Source organism: Lipophrys pholis (assembly GCF_963383615.2).
Source record: "Lipophrys pholis genome assembly, chromosome: 10".
Classification (NCBI taxonomy): Eukaryota; Metazoa; Chordata; class Actinopteri; order Blenniiformes; family Blenniidae; genus Lipophrys; species Lipophrys pholis.
Genome location: NC_137640.1, coordinates 26,376,937 through 26,404,781, shown reverse-complemented (window position 1 = coordinate 26,404,781; position 27,845 = coordinate 26,376,937). Strand labels below are relative to the sequence as shown.

Sequence of the window (27,845 nt, the reverse complement as noted above, 5' to 3'; positions counted from 1 at the left end):
GACAAGGCTGTGCTCCTCCAAACAAGGGCCACAACATTACAACTGGAATCAAAAGTCATGGAGAACATGAAATATATCAAAGGGAAAAAAGAGAAGCTGATGGCTTTGGAGGAGTTGGACGCCACCCGAAAAAAGAAAAAGAAATCACTTTGGGAGAGGATCACTCAGTTTTTTTAAGCGTTCCTGAGATCTCAACTGGAGCTGCCAGCGCAGTCCTTCTCCAGCGCCTCACCCAAAGCCAACCACACCCCTGTCTCACACCATCACACACTGTCTCACTACTTTTCATCTCCAACACTTTTGTTAACCAGTAGTTCATGTTTGTGCTGTTTGGTTTGATAAGTTACACGATAAGTTGATGATAAGTTACTGTTGGTGTGATGTCCTCTTTATATATTGCAGCCTCTTTCACTAGTATTTCCTACTTTCAAATACTCAATGATTTATTTATTTATCTATCTATCTATCTATCTATCTATCTATCTATCTATCTATCTATCTATCTATCTATCTATCTATCTATCTATCTATCTATCTATCTATCTATCTATCTATCTATCTATCTATCTATCTATCTATCTATCTATCTATCTATCTATGTATGTATGTATGTATGTATGTATGTATGTATGTATGTATGTATGTATGTATGTATGTATGTATGTATGTATGTATGTATGTATCTATCTATCTATCTATCTATCTATCTATCTATCTATCTATCTATCTATCTATCTATCTATCTATCCATCTATCTATCTATCTATCTATTTATTTATTTATTTATTTAGTTGTTTATTTATTTATTACATATTTATTTGTTTATTTATTTGTTTATTTGTTTATTTATTTTTAAAAACATATTTAATCCCACCCCCGTTTTCAACTAATATTCACATAATGAACATCACTCTTTTAATCTTCCATTTTTCTATTAGTTTGGATTTAAAACAGAATGGCAATCATCTGTACACATTGTTGAATAAGAGAAGATATCCTTTATTTATCTCACATGTGGAGAAATTTGCAGTGGTACAACAGGATAGTAAAGAGAAAGAAGCACACATAGCAGAAACTAAAAAAGCAGATAAAAATACAATATAATAAAAATATGCACACGGTGCCTATAAGTGTGGACATGTACAGAATATGGGGGAGGATGTATTACACATAGTAAATACGTTTTTTTAAATTATTGCACAGTTGGAGTGGCGTGATATTGTCCGGTTGTGGTGTGTCAGTGGTCTACTGGGAGCAGGCTTGGTTGAAGAGTCTGACTGCAGCAGGGAGGAAGGACCGGCGGTATCTCTCCTTCAGACACCGCGGGTGGCGAAGCCTGTCACTGAAGGAGCTGCCCAGTGATGTGACGGTACCATGTAGGGGGTGGGAGACGGTCTCCATCAGGAAATCATACACCAATCAAATACATAACATACTGTTTTTTTCTTCTTTTTTTTTTTTTTTTTTACAATTTCTACCACTACAACCACCAACTTCTTCTGCAGAATTGCTTTGGCTTCCAGCAGCCCTGCATGTGTGTCAGAGCCTTCCAGAGCAAAGAAAGGTAACACTACTGTGTGGTACCACAAGAGGGCCAACCTGTACAAGAAAACCACAGATTCACACACCAGAGGTCAAATATACAGTCATGTTCTGGACTGCATTTTATAGTGCCAGAATGAGAGCTTTAATGCTTTGATCATATACTGTGAAGGTATTACCAGCTCACATCATTTAACAAATGCTTGAGTTGAGAAGTGGAATCTTGGGTGTGACGCGTCTCATGGTGGCGTGGGTCATCGCAATCCCTCTTGACGTCCACCTGGTGGCGCTGTGAGAATGACTGAGGCAGAGTGTTCAACACTGTTGGGCTGAAGATTCCATTGAACTTCTCCAAGAAGTTTCTTCCCCAGAGGAGAATCACCAGGGACAGTGAACAGGCCATAAAACAGTGGGGGAGCGAGCCAGTTTTATGACCTCCCAGGTTGACGACCAATAAGGATGGTCGAATCCGACCCGAACACCACAGGGGTCCAAATTCAAGCCTTGGTGAAACTTTCCCTAACAACTCTCTCTGCTTCTCAATCTGACAATTGGGGGAGACACAAGTCTCTGCTTGCCTCAGGATGGTATTAGAGAGTACCCAGCATGAACAAAAGAAACACAGAGACCAGCCTGCTGGACGAGCAGAACACAGTTTGGACCACTTCTTCTGTTTTCCTCTATTTTTCCCTTTTTGTTGGGAATTCTGGAGACCAGAGCCAGCGTCTCCTCTCCAAATCATCTGCCTTGCTGTCCCCTCCTGCAGCTGGAGCCAGGCCTCTGAATTCAGGACGCTGAATTCAGATCCGGTAACAACCAGTTACCACAGCCTCACAGAATCAACAGCACCAAACCACGGACGGTGAGAGCTTTTGTCTGGGCAGAGATATTGTTATAATGATGTTCTGTTAACATGCAATGTGTTTCAATGTGCCGCTGATAAGGCCGCAGCATCGCATATGTTTGTGTTCAAGCGCCCAAACCAAGTCCAGGACTCTGGTTTTCCATCTCAGAACCAGAGGTCCAAGTGAGCTCCAGGCCCACTGGGAGCTCTGTGTGGAGGAACCAGGGTTCAGAACCGAGCGTCGTCAGAATTCTCTGTCGTTCTCTTCTCTCCCCCTCTTTCACTGACCCGCAGCTACGCGCCCCCCTTAACTGATCAAGATAAGCTAACACACCAACTGCATGTAACACCCAACTGTTACCTGCTGCAAGAGCAGATCTGCCTCAATCACAAGAGTTCTAACTGCAGGTCCCGACCTCCACTTAGGACTCCGGCGCTCAGAACCGGGCCAACGGAACCGCCCGTTCGTTCCGCCCTCGGTAGACTGCCTCGCTCCGAGACCGGCCTCGCGCATGCGCGCTCGACGGACGTCTTGTTTATCTGGCCGCGAAGCAACCGCCGCGTCCCCAGAAAGAGCGAGTCAAATGACTCTAGTGGTCGCGTGGGTCATCGCAATCCTTCTTGACATCCACCTGGTGGACACATCAAGTCATTGCGCTCTCCCTCTGCGTGCCGCCGCACGCCCCTAGTGGTCGTCACGGTCACCTCACTGACGCGCCAACGTCTGCCTCCACCTGGTGGACGTTCGAGGTCATCACACCCCCTCACATTGACCCGCCAACGTCTGCCTCCACCTGGTGGACGTTCAAGGTCATTACACTCTAGACCACACACACACGCGCACGCACGCACGCACGCACGCACGCACGCACGCACGCACGCACGCACGCACACACACACGCACACACTCTTTGTACATAGTGTTTGCTGTTTAATAGATTAGATCTCTGTGTTAGATGTCGTTTGCTATTTGAATGTGTTGATTTATGAGATGATTTCAGAATTATTTATGAATTAATACATTTTATTAATAAACGCCTGTTAGCTGAATTGAACACTTCTTGGTGATTATTGTGTATTTATTGTTGACAATTCACTGGTTTGTAACAGTCTGTGCTCGGATCTCACACCTTCCCTTTTATTTAAGATTGTTATATTTTATGCAGAAATATTAACTAACTTAAATAGAGTTTTTACAAACGAGACTGATATTTTGGTATCAGCTATTTCCAGTTTATCTGGTGGTGCCCCAATTTTATTAATACATAAATAACAAATTTATGCAAATTACTATTTTTTTCTATTAATAAATAATTTTTGATAATTGATTCTTCTTTTTTTTAAAGTAATTAATCAATTACTTTAGGAGTTGTTAATGAGTAAATGACCGTTTACTTCCATTAATAATTAAAATTTTTCATAAATTACTTCCAGTGATTTATTACTTTCAGTAATCTATTACTTACAGTAATTTTATGCTAATAACCAACCATAAATCCCAACAACACCAACTGATCCAAAATGCTGCAGATAAAATTACTGACAGGAACAAGCAGGAGACGTGTATGTAAAATGTAAAGAAGAATTTAAAACTATTCTTTGAACATTTAAAGGCTCTTTATAACCAGGCGCCACCATATCTTAAAAAGTTGTTAGGCCCGTATCATCCCATCAGAACACTTTGTTCTCTGAGAGCTGCACTATGTACCGAGCTTCTCACCTTTCTTACTCTGCATATTTTCATGTCACTTACATTCTGCCTCTCTACTGTCGTCTATACTCTCATTCCTCGTGTCTTATCTTTCTGAACCTTTCTACAAAATACCTGACATCAAAACTAAAAGATAAAAACAAAAACAACGAGAAGTTCCTGATAGGTATCTCCTGATCCATGAAGTCTTCAGGAAGTAAATTTGGTGAAGTGAACTTATTTGTCCTTCCTGTCCTTTAATTTTCTTTCTTATTTTCTCCAACCAGTCCAGCAAAACACTCTGAGTTCTGTAGGGGTTTCTTCCTTGTGAAAGAGAGTATATAGTTTATCTTTCTATTAGAGAGAGACAGAGAAAAAGAGCACAGACTACGAGAGAGAATATTATTGACTTGTAATAATGAAATATATGGAGAGTGAGGAAGGAAGGAAGCTCAGTGCAGTAAAGGTTTCTCAGCAGTCTTTACCTAGAGCAGCTTCAATAGAAAATGGTCCAGGGTGGCCTGAACCAGCAATAACTGGAAGCTTTATTAAGGCTCCAACAAACAGCGCAGTTTTTGGCCATCAGGGTTGTCAAAGTCTTCACACTGTTCACGACTGTACGATGAACATGGACGTGGTCGTGGCTCAGAAAGAGAGGTGAACTGGGGGTGCCAATTTTTCATATTGCATATTAGATGAGTTTATGAGGAGTCATAAACTCGGAGACATGGACAATAACAGATGTTATTCTGAGGACCGTTGCCTCTATATAAGGTGAAGAAGGACCACAGTCAGCAGAGCGAGGTATAGTTATGCTCAGATGTCAACTTGGTTAAATGACTTGAATTATGTTTCATCAATTGTGTTGCTTCTTGGTACTTTATTGTTTTCAGGATGTTCATGCTGGTTGAGGCTAAGGCAGGGTACATCGTATAACAGGTCGCCCGTCCATCACAGGGCGCACACGAAGACACTGACAATCTCACACTCAAACTCACATTCACAAACCACTCCTTCCATTACTTGTCATGGTCGTTTGAAGTGCTTCATGTTGTCACTGTTTGACACAGATGTTCACACAATTTACAATTTCTATGTGACCCCCACCTGACTTTTGTCCCCCAACCGCTAACCAGGGTAATGACATCACTGCATCTTGTGGTATAACAGGATCGGTGTGGCAGAGAGGTGATTGAGCCCTGATTAGGAATCAGGTGTGCCAGCCTCACTTCTCTGCCCAGAAAGGAGGAGCCGCCAGACACATGAGTGACAGGCAGGAGTCGACACAGAGAACACGAGAGAGCCTGAATGAGGCAGTGGTGCCCTGTGTGTTTTGGTGAACGTTTTGATTTACTTTAACAAAATAATTATGATTTCAAGAACTCCTGACTCGGTGACTCTGTGGGGAAACCCGGCCGTGGCATACTCACATTTTCACATTTCACATTTTTAACAGGATGTGTAAAATCCCTCCTAAAGCCCAAACCTGAGCCTTTCTTATCAGAGTTTGCATGTTCTGCAACCTCTGTTGTGCTGTCAGGTTATTCACGGGCTACATATTGACCACGGGCGTTATTGATTGTGTGTTTCCTTGTGATGAAGTGGCGACCGCTCCAGAGAGTAGCCTGCTTGTTTACTAATGTAAGATGGTCGCAAAGCCCTCTTGATCCTTACGTAAATAAAAAGGTTGTAGAAGATGAATCCTAAGAGTTTGCATGTTCTAACTGACCTTGTGTCTGATTGTCTGTCTGTCTCTCTGTGTTGTTTGCTCTGTGATGGATAAACCAGCCCATCAACGCAGTGGTAGATGACGCTCCAGCATGCACAATGTCTCAAAGGATGGGAGAGGGAGTGAAAGGATAAGAGAGACCAGGAGACATATAGGGAGGGAAGAGTTAAGGAGCCAGGGTAAATAAACATCAAAGGGATGAGTCAGGAGCTGGAGGGGTCAGGGCGGGATAAGAATGAGTGGATGAATGTGTTATGGAGACGGGTGAGAGGTAAGAATTGATAAATAAAGGAAGACAGGAAGGAGAGTCATTGCACCAGAGTGTGAGAGAAGGCTGTGAGAGGATTGTGGGAGTGGCCTAAGTGTTTTCCAGCTTACAGGTAATAAAACAACTTCATTCAGAATTTCATGTTATATTTTAGTAAGATGTCTTTTAATATCATATCATCCATCCATTTTCTCCCGCTTATCCGTTTCTGGGTCACATTTTACCTTTTAATAACCTTTCCTGCAGGTGGTGCCTGGCGTGGGACATGAACCCATATCATATCATATATCATATCAAATCATATCATACCACATAGAGAAATATTATTTATTTATTAATAATTTATTAACATTTATGCACACTCCACACTGATATTGAAACTGATCCTGGAATATTCTTGCTATGAAGTGAGTGTTATTACCACTCAACACAGGCTGCATTATTAGAATAATTATAAAAACTGACGCTAAACCAGACAGAGGATGAATCCAGGGGGAACACAGTGTGACTTTTTTATTGAAAGCCTGAATTTTAACATAATAGAATAGTTGTAATTGAACATTACAACATAATTTGTCAGTCATGTAAATGTAAAAGAAACACACACACAGAGACAATTAAAAAAAAAGGAAAACAAGTAGTTGCTGAGATAAATGAAGAGCAGTTTATTGTAGAGTTCAGTGACACATTGGAACACCATCATTCAGACTTCTAACCTCGATTTCAACAGAATCTTGTGACAAAAGGAAAAAAACTTTTAGCGACAGAAGTATTTGGTAAAGCAGGGAGGTGACATCTTATTGACATTTCACCGATACGTCACTTAAACCGACTCCTTGCACAGCGGTCACCTCAACATTTACCACAATTAACAGCCATCATAGCCACAAGGGGTGATGAGTATTGTCTCACCAGATAAGTGCAAGAAAAATCTACAACCTTGAACATGAGATGAGAACAAGGACAGCCATTGTTGAAAGCCTCTGTAAATTACAAGAAGATACCCTTCTGTTTGCTTATATTGCTCAGATGACAGAAACTCGTTAATCAAACCCTGCAGTCTTTCCTATGTACAGCAGAAATCTGTTTCAAAAGGTTATGAAATCAAGCTGAGCATTGTTCTCCATTTAATGCCAGATGACACTTTTTAATCAGCTTGAAGACTTAAGTTGGCCGTCACAGCACTCAATATATATATATATATATGTGTTAAAAAAAAAAAAGCATAGATAGTGCTGGGAAAAGTAATTTACCCCTGGAGACATTATATCTATTTTGAGAAAAACTTCCATTCGGTGATAAATAAAATGTCAATTTTCAAATGAATCACTTTATTGAAATTGAGTTGATAGTGCTTGGCAAAGTACAACTTCTGTTATGTAATCAATTAGCTTGAGATATAAATAATTTCAAAGCTTCTATGCCTAAAACACGATTAAAATAAGTGACAAGGAATACACCTTTATTTTGTTAATCTGACTTGACATGTAGCAGCACCCTTGAAGAGGTAACATTACAGTACTGAAGGTACTGCGTTAGAACACCGTCATGTATATATACACTTGACTCCAGTACTGCCTCTAAGCCACTGCCATACCATGCATAGTGCACAGGATCAACGCCCGCTGTTTTCCCATAAAGAAAAATCCTTGGGACATTGGGAAGTGTGATGACCTCATTTACTATAAATGTCCAACTACTTGAATGTGGCGGTCTGACTCACGGTCGCCAGTTATTCTGTGACTTCAGCTGATCAGTGACCTTGTTCAACTATTGCTGTACGTAGCTAGTAAGGCCACTAGTTGGCCAGTTTACTTCAAATGAAAAGTAATCTAACTCATTTATGGAAACGTCTGTGTGCAATTTTGACAAACAGATTATGACATTTTTAACTCATGATATAATACTGTGCTGCAGCAAGTAAGTCATTTTTAAGAGTTTATCAAATGAAGTATTAAACTAAATCACCTTGATGTGGTAAAGAACTATCAATAACAAATTCTACTGTAGAGTTAGAGTAAGATGATCAAACAGTATCAACGTGAAAAACACTATCCTCTGTGACTTCGTCACTGTAAATATACTTTTAAGGAAATCATGGTCAAGGTTACTTTTAAGTGCTGAATCGCTTGCCTGAAGGGAGAGGCTTATTTAAAGCCCTTCAAGTCAGGAGGGGGAATAGTTACAAGCTAGATAACATGTATTAGTGAGGACAACAATTAAAGGACCAGTCAGATTTGACTACAAGTATCTGTCAGGGGTCAAGGACAGTGTCAGTGTCATTTCTGTGCAGCCGGTTCACATTCAGTATCAGGAAGGTTTGAGCCTTGAGGAATTGCTGCAGCAACCAGAGCCAAAGCACCCCCATAGCACCCCCAAGAAATGTCATTCTTTTTAAAGTGGTTTATTTCGATTTATTTTTATGTGTGAAGATTAGAATCTGTTGCCTGGTTAATGAATAAATTCACCAATAAAACATGTATTTTGTTTTAAACTAAAACGCAGTGTAATCTGATTCAGCCAATCGCTGCAGCCCACAAATTAACCTTTGAGCTTACAACTTCCTGTTATTACAGCACATTTTTCCTGGTGACTGTGTAACTGATGAACTGTAATGAAACATGAAGAGCTTTTTGCAAAAAGAAATAAGAAAAAGTGACAAAAAGACTGAAGCCTTCGCTCTAAACCACAAAAACCGACGTATCGTTTTATTCTGACATCTCATGGTGAGTGATGATTATTGTCTATTTGGTGTTAGAGATCCAAACTGTGACTCCTGGTTCTCTCTATGCAGTGAATTTTTTCCACCCACACGTGCAGAGTGGCAGTTTCTAAACTCAACCATGTAACAGATTATTCTTCCAGAGGCAGTAGATCTCAAAAGGAATAAAGACAGCAAAGGTCAGTTGGTAAATTCAAGCTGTGCGTATGGCCTCTCCAAGATTTAGTATTTTTCACCTCACCTTCCATGCTCAGATTTGTGGTTGAGCTCTGCAATCACCAAATTCAGACATGTGTGTATCATAGTTTGCTGGCTAAGAAGACACCACTAGTGATTACTTGATGAGTTTAGGCAGTTTTCAACCTGCTCGCGCACAGAACCACCGCCTTCTGCCTGCTTTGGCCCGATACGCTAAGCTACAGCTGTAGAACCATGGGCCCTCGTGTACTGATGAACCAAATGCACAGAAATGACACTTTATTGTTGGCGGACCTCGCCAATGTGACCAACACAGATTTCTTCAAATCCTTCAGAAATGAAAGACACAGGAGTCTGTTCACCAGGATATCAAACGGTTACCGTGAAGGGCTTAACACTTTGTGCAAAGCTTGAGCCGCTGGAGCTTCCCCTTGCTGGAGTCACTGAGGCACTACTTCTTTCAAAGAGGCGAGGGCTGAATGGATGCGGACGTGGAGCCGATTCTCAAAGTCGTAGCCTGTGAAATCCTCCTGAAACGTTTCAAATTAGACAATTAGATTGTGTTTCTCAACTCACGGGGCCCGATGTACTAAGATCCCACATAAAACGAGTAAAACCGCAGTTTCATGCGAGTAGATTTCGGTTTGTGTGTGTTTTGCGGCTGAAGAATAACACCAGCGGTGACATCACACATGTTGCATGTATTCGACCCTGTTTAGAGGAGGGCGAGTGTTGGTTTGCTCATGGTCAATATGGAGTGATGCGCTACAGCACTACGCAACAAAAACTTTAAATTGGAAGTTTGGGAAGGAAGTTATCAAACACAATAGAGCCTCACAGCAAATACATCTTTCAAAAAATACACAAAAAACACAACCCTTATGGGTTATGGTTATATTATATATTTCATAACAGTTTACAATTATACTTTATGAGATCATTTACTTGATTATATTTTATAATAAAGTCTAAAGAATGAAAGTAGTGGCGAGCCAGCTGAGGAAACACTTCTCTGTAGAATAACAGCAGCATCTGTGCTGAATGCTGAGCTGCTGTCAACCGCCTTCCCATACGTGGTATAAACAGACATGATAAGTGTTTTCAGAGGTAGTAAGGCATATAGCACATTTTGCATTACTCAGTTTTATTCCCATCTTTGTGTGCAAATTGGGAGACGTGCCTGATATTCATGATGCGAAACAGCAAACATGCTGAATTGATAGTGTGGATGTTGTTCTCCGCTTGAGACGATCCATTGATCAGCTTTCAGTGTCTGCGCTTGATATCATTTTTTTAAACCTAATTTTTATATCTGCAAACCTTTATTATATCAGGCCCATATCCTCTTAAGCCCCGTTTCCACAGTGCCCCTTGGTGCCGGTACGGGTCAAGTCGGAACCGGTTGTTGTGCGTTTCCACTGACTCAGAACCGTTACCAACCGGTACCATTGGTAACCATTTCTCGCTACCCCTCCACTTGGGGTACCAGGCACAATGTGCCGGATATGAGGGGGAGGAGCTTCAACACTGCCGTCTGCTCATTGGTCCGTGACAACCGCTGTTCTCCCAGCAAGCAGCCATTTCCAATCAGTTCTTCTGCAGCAATCAGGAAACTTTTTTGAAAATGTCCTCCCGTTATGGCGTCACATCCTGCATGATTACGCAACCGTTCATAACCCCGCCTACATTTCAAACCGTTCCCCGTGTAATGGAAACGCGGCACTGATACGGGTCTGGTTACGGATAGTCAACCCCCACCTGACCGGCACCGGTACCAAGGGGCACTGTGGAAACGGGGCTTTACTCTCTTACAGCATGCATGTTATGTTTGTTAAATCTCAAAAACAAAACAAAAGTGTAAAAATTTAATCTTACCTTCGCCTGCAGTAGCAGTGATCTCCCTTTTCCTACCGTCTGAATGATAAAGTAGGAATTGTAGTATTAATAACAATTGAAAACTAAAATGTATAAGACGTGAGTACAGCAGACTGACCTCTGGTTTTGCAAGGAGTATACATCCCAGCTCATAGACAGCATACGGCTGAATGTATGAGTTGATCTGTCGTCCATAGTCATCTCTGGCAGCCATCTGGAAAGACTGGATAGTAATGAAAAATAAGATGAGGAAAAAAAACAACAACTCTCAGTGCAGAATAACTGCAAAGTCATTTAGTTGCTTGGTGTAGAGAAATACCTGAATAGCATCTCTCATATTTCCATGGCATTTGTGAATGGCGCCCAGCAGGAGATGTTTCAGACCTCGACACGAAGCTTCATCTAAACTCTGTAACACTGAGCAAACAGAGGAAGAAATCATCACATAGGGCCAAGGGTTTACCAAATACATGGGGCTCTGAAGAGGTTGTCCTGTTGCATTCACCCTGATTCATGATCTGCAGTTTGGATGAGGAGCAGTTTTGAAGCGCTTTCCACAGATAAAGGACCTCGATGACTCCAAGGATGCATAGCTCTCTGGTGGGTGACATCTTCCTCAGTCGATCAGCCTGCGGACGTAAATCAAGCAGACAACTAAGCCTGGTGACACACCTGAGGTGACTCAAATGAGAGAAGGAAAAAGAAGAAGCATTGACGTAACACTACTCACCCTTTTTACTGCAAACTGCTCAATCTGGTTGTTTTTCCTCTTGAACAGCTTCTGCACATCTTTGAAGACGCCACTGGCTCCGTCCAGGTCTCCCGAGGCTCCCTGACACACTGACACACAATAGAAAACTAAACAAGTGCATCACCCAGAAGAAGGTTGAAGACAGTCAATAGAGATGCATCTTCCACCTGCTGCAAATCAGACGTGTATCAGATGTCCTAATTGGTTTTGGACCGATGCAGCTGTAATGTGTGTAATCCAGTACCTGAGCTGCCTCTTATGGATGCTCTGATCCCCGTGGGCGGCTGCTGCCTTGTAGCTCAGACTCTCAGACCAGGTTTAGGATCCTGGTGGACTGATCATACTGGACTCTCAGATCAGGTTTAGGATTATGGTGGACTGGTCATACTGGACTCTCAGATCAGGTTTAGGATTATGGTGGACTGGTCATACTGGACTCTCAGACCAGGTTTAGGATTATGGTGGACTGGTCATACTGGACTCTCAGACCAGGTTTAGGATTATGGTGGACTGGTCATACTGGACTCTCAGACCAGGTTTAGGATCCTGGTGGACTGGTCATACTGGACTCTCAGACCAGGTTTAGGATCCTGGTGGACTGGTCATAGTGGACTCTCAGATCAGGTCTAGGATTATGGTGGGCTGGTCATACTGGACTCTCAGACTACTGATTCTCGGTGATGTCACTTCTGATTTGAGTGGGTTATTCTGTTCAAAAGCTTTATGTTCTGTTTCATAATGCTGTTTTCATTGACACTTTTAATAAGAGCAAATGAGACTCACAGGTTTAATGCTGCCAGTGGGAAGAATGAACAGAAATGACTGTCCATTCTGGATTAAATGCTCAATTATCACGGTCAACACTTCTTTCTTTGGAGAGCACCATCTGGCCACGGTTTTCCCTCAATCTCATTTGTTTTATCTCGTCTTTATTCAGTCTTTTTCTCTCACTTTGTCCATTGTAAACTGTCTCCGTCTGTCAGTTTTGCCCCTAAAATAAACAGATTTGATTGGCTGTGTGGCGTCACGTGTGACGGCTTAACTCACATGCAATTGGTCTGTGCGTTTCCTCGTCCACGAAGCTACTACCGGAAAAACTATAAAAGCAGTGCTGATTTAACTGGAAGCGCCCCGTTCGGTATACTATTATTGAAAAGATGACAATAGCTGTGCCAGCTGAAAAAGAAGTGCTTCATCAGTGACCTGTTTGGGCTGGTGGTAGGTCCGGGTCTGGATGGGACAGTGTCTGGGTCCAGACCCAGACCACAGCCCGCCATTTGGTGATGCCTGGTCTAGTCATTTAACTGACGCAGATGCTTGGTACGATTTTTCCGCCTCATCCTGTCAAGCTATTTAGCTTCCACGGAGTAGTCTTGAGGCAAAAGTTGTACTCCCTGTGACCTGTTACCACTACGGAAGGTTAATGTACCACTGGTGCCAATGGCAGCACTTATAAATTGTTGGGCAGGCAGGCATGAAGAAAGCAGCCAATTTGATCTATGGGTCTACAAAGTTTCTGCTGACAAGTCTAGATGTTTCTCTCATATTATAGTACAGTCTTTTCTATATGTCCTGTAATATAACCTGTTTAACATTTAACGTAACAGTGACACAGATAAATAAATACAAACAATCCCTTCAATATTAAGGACATTGCTCGTATACATACATCAATGTGCACGTCTCCACCACCATAAAAAGGTTAAAGATTTCTTATATATATATATATATATATATATATATATATATATATATATATATATATATATATATATATATATATATATCTTACTACTTTTAATATATATTACAAGTAAAGAAATTAAATTGGGACTTTGAAAACACAAACGTGAGTATATCGTATGAATTTACATTTGCAACAATGATAAAATCAGTTCAAATTCAGGTTGTCATTGTACAAAATGCATTAGATTCAAAACTGAATGGCAATCATCTGTACATATTGTTGAATAAATTATACACCAATCAAATACATAACATACTTTTTTTTCTTCTTATCTTTTTTTTTTTTTACAATTTCTACTTGGCTGGATGAGAAAGAGATGAGAAAATGTGAGAACTAGCACACCCAGAAAGTTGCACCAATTGACTATACTTTGTGTTTAGATTATTCAAACATGAACTTAGGTACACCAACAATCCACTCATGAAATGCAGTGTGTCAGACTTACCCCCAGTTAAGTAAGCATAGTAGCACTGAGACCAGCGTGACTCGTTCTTCAGCCTTTCAAACGCCCGGTATGCATCCTCGAAATTCATTTCTATCATGCTACACCAACCTGGTCCAAACATGAGCAGACAGTAACACATCAATGTCTCACTGCAGCCTGGAAGTGCTGTTAGTCAGAACTGAACCTGAGGAGAAAACACCTACCAATCTCATAGAGACACACGTGCTGGAGCTCTCTTTGGTCTGATGCGAGCTCTAACGCGTCATGGAAACAGGCCAAAGCACTGTTGATATGGCACTGAGGACAGAGGAGAGAGTACACACAACGACAGGCAACAGTCATCATGTTAGACACAGACTGCATGGCAGTGTTAGATCGGTGTATGATCAGACACTGGTGAGTTTATGCACCATTTGACATTCTATTCAACTATATGTGGTAAAACAGAGGCGAAGTACATTTGTCAAGAAACAATTAACCTCACTGACCAGCGCAACCTCATCGCATGTTGAAATTTACCTCGAGCCTCTGCACACGTCCTTTGAAGAACATGAAGAGAGATGAGTTGGGATAAACCACCAACTTCCTCTGCAGAATTGCTTTGGCTTCCAGCAGCCCTGCATGTGTGTCAGAGCCTTCCAGAGCAAAGAAAGGTAGCACTACTGTGTGGTACCACAAGAGGGCCAACCTGTACAAGAAAACCACAGATTCACACACCAGAGGTCAAACATACAGTCATGGTCTGGACTGCATTTTATAGAACCAGAATGAGAGCTTTAATGCTTTGATCATATACTGTGAAGGTATTACCAGCTCACATCATTTAACAAATGCATGAATAAGTCAACACGCTGTGAGAATGACTGAGGCGGAGGGTTCAACACCAACTGATCCAAAATGCTGCAGATAAAATTACTGACAGGAACAAGCAGGAGATGCTTCACTCCTTTGTTTTCCTGTAAAATGTAAAGAAGAATTTAAAATTGTTCTTTGAACATTTAAAGGTTCTTTATAACCAGGCGCCACCATATCTTAAAATGTTGTTAGGCCCGTATCATCCCATCAGAACACTTTGTTCTCAGAGAGTTGCATCCTGGAGGTTTCTAAAAGTAGAAATAGCGGCAGAGCTTTCAGCTCTCAGGCTCCTCTCATGTGGAACCAGCTCAGAGATTCAGTTAGGGAGGCTGAAACAGACTCTACTTTTAAAATCAGTCTTGAAACTTTCCTGTCTGATGAAGCGTATAATTAGGGCTGGCTCAGGCCACACTGGACTTGTAGATCATTTGCGTTGATGCCCGTTAAATTTGTTCCCAGTGAGCCACCGTACTTCTGTCTCTGCTGTGTTTACAGTCCAGCCAATCAACACACTGCACTCCGGTGCGTGTGCTGTCCGGTGTTGCTCATGTCAGCTTTGTGAGCTATCCTGGATGTTTCCAGTTTGTTAAATAAACGGCACGTTTCAGAAGACTGTGTGATCATTGACTCACACCAAGGAACGACTTTCAACAGGACTGGTTCAGCTGCTATAGGTTTAGACTCCTGGGAGATCTTCTTTATTGTACCGAGCTTCTCACCTTTCTTAATCTACATATTTTCATGTCACTTACATTCTGCCTCTCTACTGTCATCCATGCTCTCATTCCTCGTGTCTTTTCTTTCTGAACCTTTCTACAAAAAACCAGTAAAGGTTTCTCAGCAGTCTTAACCTATAGCAGCTTCAATAGAAAATGGTCCAGGGTGGCCTGAACCAGCAATAACTGGAAGCTTTATCAAGGCTCCAACAAACAGCGCAGTTTTCGGCCATCGGGGTCGTCAAAGTCTTCACACTGTTCACGACTGTACGATGAATTTAAATGAGAGTTTTTGCAGACTGTACGAGCTGAATCCACGACGTGATTACGCAATCGCCTGGCAAGAATTAAACGTCATAAGCGTGCGTCATTCCAACTCTCATCCTTGCTGTGTTCTTATGTTTGGAGAAAAATCTCCAGACAAGGAAGAGGACAACACGGACGTGGTCGTGGCTCAGAAAGAGAGGCGAACTGGGGATGCCAATTTTGCAAAGAGAACTTGATGTAAGTACTTGTAAGCGCGCGCTAGCATTTCACCTTAGCATTCCGGAGTCACGCGGCTAACTACGTCATGCCATACTGAATTTCTATTGGTTTGTTTCAGCTGACGTGGTCACAGCTGCCACTACGACTCCCCAAATATCACACAGTCTGACAGTAGTCCCGGGCTTACGAGCGACACCTCGCCCGTCCCAGAATCGATGTGCACAATTCTCCCACGAGCCGATCTTTCTTCTCAGAAGGCTGACAATCGCGCTGTTCGTGGGAGCCTTTAAATAGAAACGTCTTAAGACTAACCTTAGAGACTGTATCAGCCTGAGAGCTGAAAGCTCTGTCTCTCCTTGTACCTTCAGAAAACCTATAGGAACCTCCAGTGAGCAGCACTCTGAGAAAATAGAGTAATATGGTACTAACAGTTCTATAGGATACGACGGAGCCTGGTTGTAAAGAGCTTTATGATTTAAAAGAAGGATTTTAAATTCTGCTCTAGATTTCACAGGAAGCCATTGACGAGACTGGTATGAGTGAGGAGACTCACAGAGATATATGTATTTGGAGACATATAAATAAAACTGAATTGGATTGAACTGAATTGGTCATCTTGAGTCAATGCTGCACTACACATTAGCTGAATTGGAAGTTACTGCCACCCTTTGGAGAGATGACAAGTCCACGATGACAGAGCTCGTTTAGTATGAACTGGAATTTGGATGCGAGATAAACCACGTTCCTTTAAAAATGTAATGACAGAGAAATGACAACAGAAACTGCTTGAATCAAAACGAAACAAACAAAAGTGCATTTTGAATTTCATGTTAAATCACCCTCAAAGTGAACTTTTTTCTTTCATAGCTCAGACATCCAAGCTTTTTTTGAAGCAAAGAAGCCACTCAGTTACTATTTCAACATTAAGGGAAAATTAAACTGCAGTTTTGTAGATATTAAAAATCAGAAAAGCTATTAGCTTAACTAATAGCTTTTCTGATTGCTTCCTCAATTTTTAGTACCCCAGCTCTGTTTGGGATTCATTTCCAGTTTATTATGAGGGGAGATCAACTTTTATTTGTTAAGTTTTAGGTGTGAGGGCCTGGATTCCACGTTTCTTCTAGAAACCTGTGGAGGATACAACTTGCATAGACTTCCAATGAAATAGAAGTTTAGGTCTATTAAGGAAAAATGCACACATAAACACACACACACATACAGACTTTTGTGTTTCCACGGGACAAGCATATTGAGGACTATTGGCATAGTTTAAATGCAATGTCTCCATAAAGTAATGTAAACAATATTTGATTTCAATCTTGTTTGCTACTATAAAAACATATTTAGGAGCATTCATTCATTGATTTTTTAATTTTCTAATTTTTTTGTGAGCCTGACATGAAGTTGTAAACACAACATGGACATATTGTAAGCTTATAAAACCGACAGGAGCCTGTTTACACATCCATCAGAAACCTGATTTATGTAAGTTAATATTGAGCTTTAATTGATTTCTGCTTCACTCTCTGTGCTACCGGTTCTGCCTGCCATCTGGTGCCGGGCATGTTAAGTGCTTTCTCAGTGAAAATACCAGAAAGAACTGGAAAGGCTACTGAGAGGAATAATTCTGTGTAAATACATGAGTATTTCAGCACAGAAATGTCATGAAATTTCAACGTGTATATTAGTGGGACAAGTGGATGTAGAAAATAAGTGGTTTTAAGACCTTTTATATGACACAGATCAAAGAATCCGTCTTAAATGAACATTGATAATTAAATTTGCTTTCTTTAAATCACAACTTGAAATGAGCAGTAGTTGAAGACAGTGTCTGTGTAAACCAAGATGAAACCGGAGCCCAGTACTCACGTAGCGAGCGGTGCCTTCATGTCCTTGCTCTCACTGGCGTACATGAGGGAGGAGAGGCCCTGGAGGCGGTCGCCGGGGAAACCCAGGAGGTTGATGATTTTGAGCAGGTGTGGAGGCACCATGGAGATGCACAGGTGGAAGAGCCCGTAGCCGAAGCTGACGGAGCCCTTCAGTCGGTCCAGGGCCTCGGCCGTCACGCCGTTCTCCACCGGCGCGTTGTGGTTGGCGTTGTCGGCTGAGAGGGACTCCTGGGCGTCGGAGGACCGCCGCTGACAGGCCTCCTGCAGCTGGCTGATGTCACTGTGGCACTTGTTGTACATTTTCCATGCCTTGCGAAGAATCCAACCTCCTTTGATGTATGCTGACGGAGAACAAGACTTTGGTCAGGTCGGCATGGATGGGCATATCGAGGTAAAGGAGAACGAGCGATGGCTCCCGCCACAAGCAGGACGTAATAACAGCTCTGCAGAGCTCCTATAGTGGCAGGCTGTGTGTATACACTATTCATACATGTATATTTATTTATCTTTTTTTTTTTTATATCCTCTTGTTCTTTATGCTTCTCCCCCCACTTCTTGACCGATATTGCTTGGTTGTAGTTGTAGCTGTGTCACTATGCTGCTGTGACACTGCAAGTTCTCACTTGTGGTTTATCTCATCTCATCTCATCTTATTAATGGGCAATACAGAATAAAATCAGCATCAAACTCATATGACAGTTTTGTGTTTTTTTTTTTTTATTATTATTCTTTTTTGGATCATTCTCAGCTTCAAGTTTGGGGATGCTAAGCAAATTTTTGCATGCAGAGATGTATTAATCAGTTAAACGTAGAAAAACACTTAAATGTCAGCATGTTTTAGCACAGATATGAGCATTGACGTCACTCACAATCATTTCATCTGAGGGAGCTGCAGAGATGAGTAACGACTTCATATAGATGTGAAATGATTAAAAGGAGTTATAACGTGTGGTAGGAGAAAAAAAACACATGGCGGCTAATATACTGGCATTCAGAGACTAAATTAAAAACGAAACAGTAAATTGATTTTACAGTTGAAGAGTTTGACCTATTATTAGTATTTATATTTCTAATGTCACAGTGATTATATTAACATTTCTTTGTTACCTGTGAAGACAGAAGTTTCTACACTGCAGCTAAGCAGCTTGAATGTAATGTGTGTGTGGCCAACAAAAAAAAAAAAGAAGAAAGAATGGACCTCCGGAATGACTGTACTGATGTACTTTTAAATTTGAGGATTTGTGTACATCTTCCAGTACATAATAAAGAATAAAGATGACTTAAAGGAGCAAGTGCCACTTGATTTGTAAAGTCCAGTTGTTGTTTTTTTGAGTCGTCGCTTTGTTAATACTATTCTGATTGAAAGGTTCTACTACCAGATGGCTTCACATTGTCTTCAAGCTCTTTTTGATATGAGACTGAATTGAAGGTTAGCTTCCACATCCCTGAGGCAGCAAAACAACTACGGGCCAAAAAAAGACAAAATCATATCTGCCGTTAGTTACTACCTTTGGTTTATCTGCTCAGTTGTTATTTCACATTATTCTATATTTGTTTTTAATTGCTCTTCAACCCACCCATGCAAGAAGTACCTGCAGAAATCTGCCTGAAACAAACAGCTGAAAGCACTGAATGGAAGTAGACGAATACATGTGGACATTCCTGCAGACTTTTTTTGGTTTGACGGGAAACAAAAAACATGTTTGTTTGTTTTGTTGTTTGAACCCTGTTTGATCACTGCATTGCTTACAATCATAAAAAAAAAAATAGCTTGTATTGGTAGAATATCTCAGCTGTTTTGTTGCTGCTGCTTCTTCTTGTCGATCGATTTCTTTCACGAAGCGTGAACACCCAGAGTTTACAGGCTCAGAGACACAAGTCAAATAACAACCTAAATCCATGTAATCCATGTAGCGTGCGTGGTTCTTCAACCAACCTGCCCTGCCACTTTAATGAGGATGTTTCCATCGTGGCCTTATTATCATTACAGAACAGAGATTCACACACACGTGATGTTCATTCAGTACTCAGGGTTTGTCTTTGTGGGTTAAATCAGATTACCTGACAGCTCCTGTTTGACGAAGGAGAGCACGGCGAGGTACACTTGGCAGTCGGCAACAATGATTTGTCTCTGTAGGCGGTCCACCACGACAACGCCTGACCTTTGGGAATCCATCTGCAGAACAGGAAGACGAGCACATGGTGAACTGCAGGGACGGTGGAGACTGGCGTCTCACAGAGGGACAGAGGAAGAAGACGTTTCCTGAATGACCTGGAGCTGCTGGACGGTCCTCCCGCACGACTCACCCAGATTGTTGATTAAATTTCACAGCTTGCTAATTGAATCCGCGAGTGGGTTTGGCATGATCTCACTGCGGCCTGCGTGGTTACGCCTCATGCTGGGGACTTTAACATTGTTATCTGAACTGAAGCCTGCTCTGGCGGTGTGATACTGGGAGACGTCAGCTACTGTGGAATCCATCTGAATGTGCAAGCTTGACTTCACCAAGAGCATTCCTGTGGCTTTTCACCGCTCCCGGTGCATACCAGAGACGTGCTCGTCTTTCAGTAGTTCTGCACTTACACTCTTTTTAATCTTGTTTCTGATTGTCTCGATCACCCCGGCACTGTCGCTCTCGCACAGTTTCTCTGTGGTCCTCAGGTCGTCACAGGCCGTCTGCATCTTCTCCTCCTCGAAGGTCATCATGGCGTTCTGCCAGGAAATGGATAATAATCAACCTAAGTTATCCTCGGTTTGGTGATGTTACATAAAACTGATAAATAATAAAAACCTTTACGTGTTCATTGGGTTATGAACATGGGTTCACCTTGTTATATGGAAATGATTTTCTCAATGAAAGCATTTACTAAATAATGACTTTTTTGTTTTTTTTCTCTTTGAATGCACTGTTGCAAAAGTGAAAGGTGTAATTTAATCTAATCTAATCTAATCTAATCCGAACGACAGGACGACTTTGTACAGTGCACAAACGACAAAGACAAAAACACTTTCTGGAATCTTTTTTCAATAAAAAAAAGAACTGCCGTTGCCAAGTTCAGTTCATGCATCAGATATTTCAGTGTTTTAATGAAAGTAATGAACACAACACTGAGACCCAAGCTGAGAGAGCAGGATGCAGCAATGAGAGCCAGTGAGCTCATTGAAGTATCATTTGCATCAAATTCACACTAAGCAGCTGAATGAGCTAAATATGCATCACGTCTGCAAAATGCCACAAAAAGGAGACCTTGTTTAATGACATTTCACTGTATTTTGCATCAAATGTCATCATGTGAGAAAAAGCTAAATGTTGAAACTGGAATTTATTTGTTGAAAAATTCAACAAAATAAGAATAAATACAAGCTTTTTCATAATCTGCCTCACAGGGGAAAGAAAAGCATTTGGAGCTGACCTAAAAATTGTTTAAAGATTGTTATGCTGTTTCTGATTGGGCTCCCTTGAGTATGGTCCTGTGTGTGTGTGTGTGTGTGTGTGTGTGTGTGGACCCTGGATATGAGTGAGTTTAACCTGGTATAAAATCAAAGACAGAAAATAATAAAATCAGGATGTAATTTTCAACAATTGAAATTTCCAAGGTTGGTTACTGAGTTGTTTTCTCTTGGTTTGTTGTCTCTCTGAATTGAAATTGATGATTCATAATTGACTCATATGTGTGATATCTATTCTGGTTTATGGCTTTAATAGCATTTCTCATCTGTGCAGAGGAAAGGGTTTGTGCCAGAGAGATGCTGGACAAAAACATAGATCTGCTGGATGAATTGATTGAAAGCAGTAAATGTCAAATATTTACAGTTTTATAATTCATCATTTTCTTATTTGAATGTTATTCTTCTTTAAAACAACCCTGTCAGTATAGTATTTGTGATCTTCACCTGTTACAATCTGTCTTCCTGTCCGCTACTAAAATGTTCCATATATGCTGTAGTTATAACGTTTCTGCAGCAGTTAAATTAAAATAATGGCTGCAGAGCCTCAAATAACGAACGAACCCTTGTTTTGATTCCGAAGCGCTGAGGTAAGGAGACATAGAAACCTCGGGTCGAGCATCAGCTTTGGACACTGAGAGGAAGATAGGAAGTCTCACCGACCGGGTCAGATGTCTTAGCGTGGCGAGGGCACAGCAGATTCTCTTCAGGTTTCATTCTATTAAACATTAAAGCATTTTTGTTTTTGTGCTTTTCCTGCTTCAGTCTCCAGAGAGTATCAGACAGGTGACATAGCAAAGGCTCGATGTTCGTCTCCAGGCCAGGAGCTGACGCTGACTTCAGAACCAACAAATCAAAGCAAAAACACAACAATCTTTTGCTGCAGCTGAAACTCTCTATTTCTTGTCACGTCACATCTCTTATAGCAGCGGCTCCCGACGTTCTTCAGGGACCCAACTTGTTACCATTGTGAACCTCAGAGACTAAACCTGCACCATACCCTGTACAATTACAAAAAAAAACAGTAGAAGAAACCCCATGGCACAGCGAATCAGTTCATTTGTTCTATTCTGTAGCGATGAGCTTCTCTCCTCTGAGGCTGAACTCTTTGGGTTCAGACTCCGTCTCGGCGGGTTTGTTGGTGTTTGCAGCTTCACCTTGCAGTCTCAGACCTTCATTCACCAATTTTCCACCACAAAAGATGATTTCAGCTCGAATTAATTCTTTTCTTTCCATGAAGCCGTACTCTATGTAACCTTCTTGGTACAGTGTGTTTCTTTTTGACGGCTATATCTTCCTCTCAAGCGCGACTTTTGGCCATTTCTGCTTTGTACACTGCAGAGAGGACGTTGACGTTTAACCCGACCATATCCTCTCATTCATTTTTTTTATGTTTTAAAATAACTAATACACTTTAATGGAACACTTAAACTTGGTCGTTTTATGACATAAATGTAGGTATCACTTCTGCACAGAGAATAAGCCAATACGTGAAAACAAGACCATTACCACTCTGCCATCAAACTGTATTTTTCTTTTGCTAAGCATCTCGGGAAACCTGCCACAAGGGTTTCTGGGATATCAAAGAATCTTCAGGTGCTTCTGTGACGCTACGATGTCAAGAAACCCGGGTATCTTTCGCGAAATATAAATGCTGGAAATACGTGTTTGTCTGAGTGTAATGACGAATTTACTTCAGAAAGGTACGGACAAAGTGTTACTTACAGGTGTACATCAGCAACTGAAACTGGCTCCTACGTTTGTAATTTAAAAAAAATAAATAAATCAAAATATAAAAGAATTAAAATCACTTTAGTCTGCGCTGATCCTCGGCTGTTGTCAATCCTACCGCAGCCACTTGCTTCATGACAATCATGGCTTTGTTGTGAAGTTGCACCCAACACGAGAACTAATATTGTTTCTGCTCCTGATATCTGTGGAGCAGCAGCGAACACGCAAGTGTTTGCCTTCCGACTAAAAGGTACAGCTGAAAGCTAATGCTGCCTTTCAATATTTTCACCACAAGCAGCCAAGTGACAAGTAGACTCTCCACCAAGAGTTCGGCGGGTGATTAGCCACCGTACCTTATAAATTCAGATTACACAACAATGTAACTACCTGGATTTTAAAAGAAATGTAGTACTCTGACAGGATTTAGCTGTAAATCAAATGATATCACCCGTTACAGGATTTTAAGTTTTTTGACAGTCCTTTTGAAGCTGACTTTTGTAATCGGGGTTAATTTATGCTCGAGCTCTTGTAAAAAGAGTGAAAGCGTATTATGCAATCGCCTTAAAAAACAAGCAAGTACAAAGGACCTTTTCTACGTAGCGGTGCTCGGAGGAACACAGTGACGTCTGTGCAGCTGCGTTGGAAAGATGCTTCCCAGCTGAAAACAGAACAAAATCTTCACACTGCCCAGATTGTCCGAGCTCAGAGAACACACACACACACACACACACACACACACACACACACACACACACACACACACACACACACACACACACACACACACACACACACAATGAGAAAATACTACGTATAGTGATGAGGTGAGGGAATGGCTTTAGTTTAGCTGGTGTGCTATTAAACTGTACGAATGCGTAGCATGATAAATATATGTTGTCACCCACACTACCCCTCAGGAGCATTTAGCATCTAGAGACTGAGGATGACATCATCTGTGTTTTGTTCCAATGCTCAGTGACTGTGCGTGTGTGTGTGTGTGTGTGTGTGTGTGTGTGTGTGTGTGTGTGTGTGTGTGTGTGTGTGTGTGTGTGTGTGTGTGTGTGTGTGTGTGTGTGTGTGTGTGTGTGTGTTACATGACAACTAAAATCCCCCCCCCTTTGCTTTGCTTCCCTGTAAGAGTAATGCTGTTCTTGACAGGAAGACGTATCCATTATGATAATGGATGGAACGGCAGAGCGAAGGAGGGGAAGCTGCTGGTGACAATGATGCAAGCGATCAGACAGATTGGGTTATCTCAGGTCTCTGTAACGAAATGCTGTGTGACGGTATGAGCTTTTTTTCTAATATGACTGAGTGTTTTGGATTTTTTTGTTTTTTTTTAAACGTGACTGACAACAGAGAGAAACCTCACCAGGAAGCTGACGAAGCTGGCTCCAAAGCTCATCAGTGGACTCTGAGTCCTGCAGGAAAAGACAGAATTTAGTACAAACTAAAGACCACAAGAAGAACACTGAAACCAGTCTGTGAATTTACAAAATGGAATTAGAATTCCATATAGACAAGAATCAATAAGACCAGGGAAACCTTCAGGCGGGACTAACAGGACATGCAGATCTCGTGTTAAAGCTGTCACCGCTTCAGTAGTTTCATCGAGTTTATCATAGATTTCTTTCTAACATCACCTGCTCTAAGCATAGTAGAGTGTAAAACAATGAGGCTGGTGTCAAATCACAAGGACGTTTTTAGTTTGTGGGCCACATACAGTCCAGTTTGATCCCACGTGGGCCGGACTAGTAAGTTAATTGTGTTAACAACCTTTGAACGCAAATTTTGGACCAACTTGAAATGTTTCACATTGTTTTATTGCAAATAATAACAAAAACTTTATGAAAAAGTTTACCTTCAGTTTAATATCTACAGAAGAAGAACAAATGCAGTTTCAACACTTTATCATTTTTAAAAGCTGCTTCCTTTTTCAAAATACAGTGAAAGAAACATGCATATTCTTATAAATTCATTTACTGGCGCAGTATGCCTCTGGTGCTAACGCTACTTCATCAGTCAGGGTGTTTATCTGCTCAGATCCAATAAATGAATTATAAACAGCAGTTTCTGCTATAATAATAATAATAATAATAATAATAATAATAATAATAATAATAATAATAATAATAATAATTGTAATAATAATAGTAATAATAATAATAATTCAGTCTTTTTGTAATGTCCATATTGTGAAAGGTTATCCCACATTAGGTTAGATCAGGGGTATCCAAACTTGGTCCGGAGTCCAGAGCCATGTTTAATTTCTCCCAGTTGCATCACACCTGATTGCTCCTTATCTTAATTTTTACAAGCCTGAAGATGACATCTTCATTAAATTCAGGTGTGTTGGAGCAGGGGAGCAGGACAGCGGCCTCCCATGACCAGAGCTGGACACTCCTGGGTTAGACTGTCTGCTGTGCTGGCTTTGGCCCACGTGCCATATGTTTGACTGAATGGAGGGGCTGCGTAAAAGACCAGTACACGACAAATGAAAATGTAACCATCTTGGATTTTTTACTTCAATGGATCTCCATATTTAGAGTGAAGAACTATTTTTTTTTCACAGTTTTCACTCTGTGAGGCTTTATCTTCCCCAGGAAACCCAAACATCATGGGGCCATTGTAGCCTTAAGCAGCTAAAGCTATGACCAGTTTTGCAATATATGCATTCACAGACTGTAGTGACTAAGCCTAATCAAGTAAAGTATTCCAGTTTGGAGGTCTGAGTCAGTTCTTGCTTTTTTACCGAGAGTGCAACTTGCGCGTTTTGATGCGCAAAGATTACAAGAACGACGATTACCTGTATCTCCTGAACAGCTCGTCGCTTTCCTTGAATCCGTTGTTGAGCAGCATGTTTATACCTTGCAGAGCCATCTCGGCATCATCTATGTGCTCTGCTTTCTCTTCGACCTGCTGCTGCTGCTGGGACTGCTCGGGACCCGCCATTGTTTATACCACAGCCCAGCGGCCGATGGACCAAACCGGTGCAACGAAGCGCAACAAATGAATCCTTTTTTTCTCCAAAGCCAACCCGCATTGGTTAATATCCACGGATCGTAAGGGACCAAAGTTAAACGGAGACGCCTCTAATCGGCTTGAAAACGAGATCAGAGGAGAGGAGTGTAGCTTCCAGGGGATCCAGACATCTGTGCATCTCCGTCGGTGCCAAGATTAGCTCGATTACACTGCGCTCCGGCGATCTTCAATCTGCACACTGCAGCCGCCTGTACATTCATTCGTGAGCCAGCACAAGGGAATTTCTCTCGAAATCTGCCATCCGTCATTGGCTTCCTTCTTTCGTCCTCATCCACGCAGCTGCATCCGTCGCGTTACATAACCAGGCTGCTGCGCCGCTCTGCCAGCCCCACGTAATGCACCCATCAGACGGCCTGGCGTCATAACGCACCGCGCACCGCCGGATGGAGGGATGAGAGCCGCCGAGGCGAAGCTGAATCCTGTCAGCATCCATCCCGCAGGCACCCCCTCCCTCTCGGATGCTCACCGGCCTTCCCTCCGTTCCGGCAGAGCCAATGGGAGCGCAGCGCGCACCAAAGAGCCGGCGGTCATGCGCACGGCGCAGCTGCAGGTGTCGGGTGTGGTCATTTCATCCACTTTTCCACGGCTTGTCACAACTAATAGGCTTAATCCACAATATGTGAATGATGTGAATGAAGTGGCAAACCGAATTGAAGCTGCTCTAAAAATCTTGCACTCCAGGACATATATCCATCCAACACGAATACGTTCGCTGGACCGGACTCGTTTGTTTTATGGTTGCTCGTATAGTGGAGCGTTTTGGAAAGAACTAGAAAACTATATCCTGGACAAAACATCGTTGGAATTAAGAACATGATTACCGATTTTGAATTCAATGAAAATAAACTATGTGCTTTTGTTAATCTCAATTTACATTAAAAAAACTCTACTCCATTATTACAGTTGTTTCTGATTGAACTTGATGACTACTTCAAGTCCATTTAGTTAATTACAAATAAGAAATGTATATTAATGATCAATATCTACACAGAGGTATTCAACAATTAATAAAAATAACTATTTATATGGAAAGTTGTTCACTAAGTGCTTTCACTGTAAAAAAAAAAAAAAAAACACGCAAACAAAACAAATGTCAGGCAAGACATGAGACAAGCAATCATTATAGTAATAGACAGAACAGAGGCCTAAAGGCAGATAAAAAGAGAGAACATATATACAATAAATGGTTCATAAGCTTGAGCAAAAATATATCAGTGGAACATAAAAACAAGTTAAAACTAAAGATAAACTTCAAATAAAAGCAAGTTTATAAAAGGACTTTTTAGAAGTGATTTAAAAGGGGTCACTGATTCCAGCTGTCACATATACAATTCTCATTTTACAACAAATATCACTGTGAAGTCTGCCACACTGTTTTTTTTTGTTTTGTTTGTTTTTCCTTCCCTTTTCCCTGCCACATTACTGTAAATAATCTTTGTTGTTTTCATCTAATTGTAAACCTTGTTGCTGCTGTTGCAGTTAAGAATAATTACTTGAAAATAGTAGTTACAATTTTGTAATGGTATATCTTCTGAAATGTATTTTATTTGTAAGAATGACTTATTTTGATATCTTGTTGCCGATGACTTCCCATCATGTTTATGTTCACTTCCTGGTTGCTGAGAAAAGCAAGGCAGACGTGTGTTTGATCTGAATGTCTGATCTGCCTAAAAAGCATCATAGAAGCAATGCTATACGTTCATTTATTCAATGTGAAGGATGTTAAAAAGAGATACACAGTAATATGCTGATAAAAAATATATTAGATAAGTAGTTAAAAATGGTAGTTTATTTAAACCTAAGAAACAGACTCTATCTACCTGAAGTAAATACAGTGATGTAAATTCATGTTTATGATCATGTACAA

General features: G+C 41.2%; 1 protein-coding gene across 1 annotated transcript; it reads right to left on the bottom strand.

Annotated features, from left to right (window-relative positions):
- Positions 1-8,495: 8,495 nt before the first annotated feature.
- Positions 8,496-26,434, bottom strand: LOC308115951 (tetratricopeptide repeat protein 39C). The gene is made up of 14 exons (XM_080473836.1): positions 25,743-26,434; positions 24,309-24,357; positions 20,342-20,470; positions 19,819-19,933; positions 17,738-18,098; positions 14,331-14,499; positions 14,015-14,108; positions 13,812-13,919; positions 11,599-11,708; positions 11,374-11,497; positions 11,188-11,285; positions 10,987-11,091; positions 10,869-10,907; positions 8,496-9,523 (listed from the first exon to the last, which is right to left on the bottom strand). Exons 1-14 carry the CDS (start codon positions 25,886-25,888, stop codon positions 9,434-9,436), a joined length of 1,737 nt encoding a protein of 578 aa, XP_080329962.1. The 5' UTR covers positions 25,889-26,434; the 3' UTR covers positions 8,496-9,433.
- Positions 26,435-27,845: the final 1,411 nt, after the last annotated feature.

Excerpts from the sequence above, each read along its gene's own strand:
- LOC308115951 (XM_080473836.1), bottom strand. The coding sequence starts at position 25,888 with ATGGCGGGTCCCGAGCAGTCCCAGCAGCAGCAGCAGGTCGAAGAGAAA. Across the intron at positions 13,920-14,014 it reads CGTGTGTCTCTATGAGATTG|GTTGGTGTAGCATGATAGAA; the intron begins GTAGGTGTTTTC and ends TGTTTGGACCAG. Across the intron at positions 11,092-11,187 it reads ATATGAGAGATGCTATTCAG|TCTTTCCAGATGGCTGCCAG; the intron begins GTATTTCTCTAC and ends ATTACTATCCAG.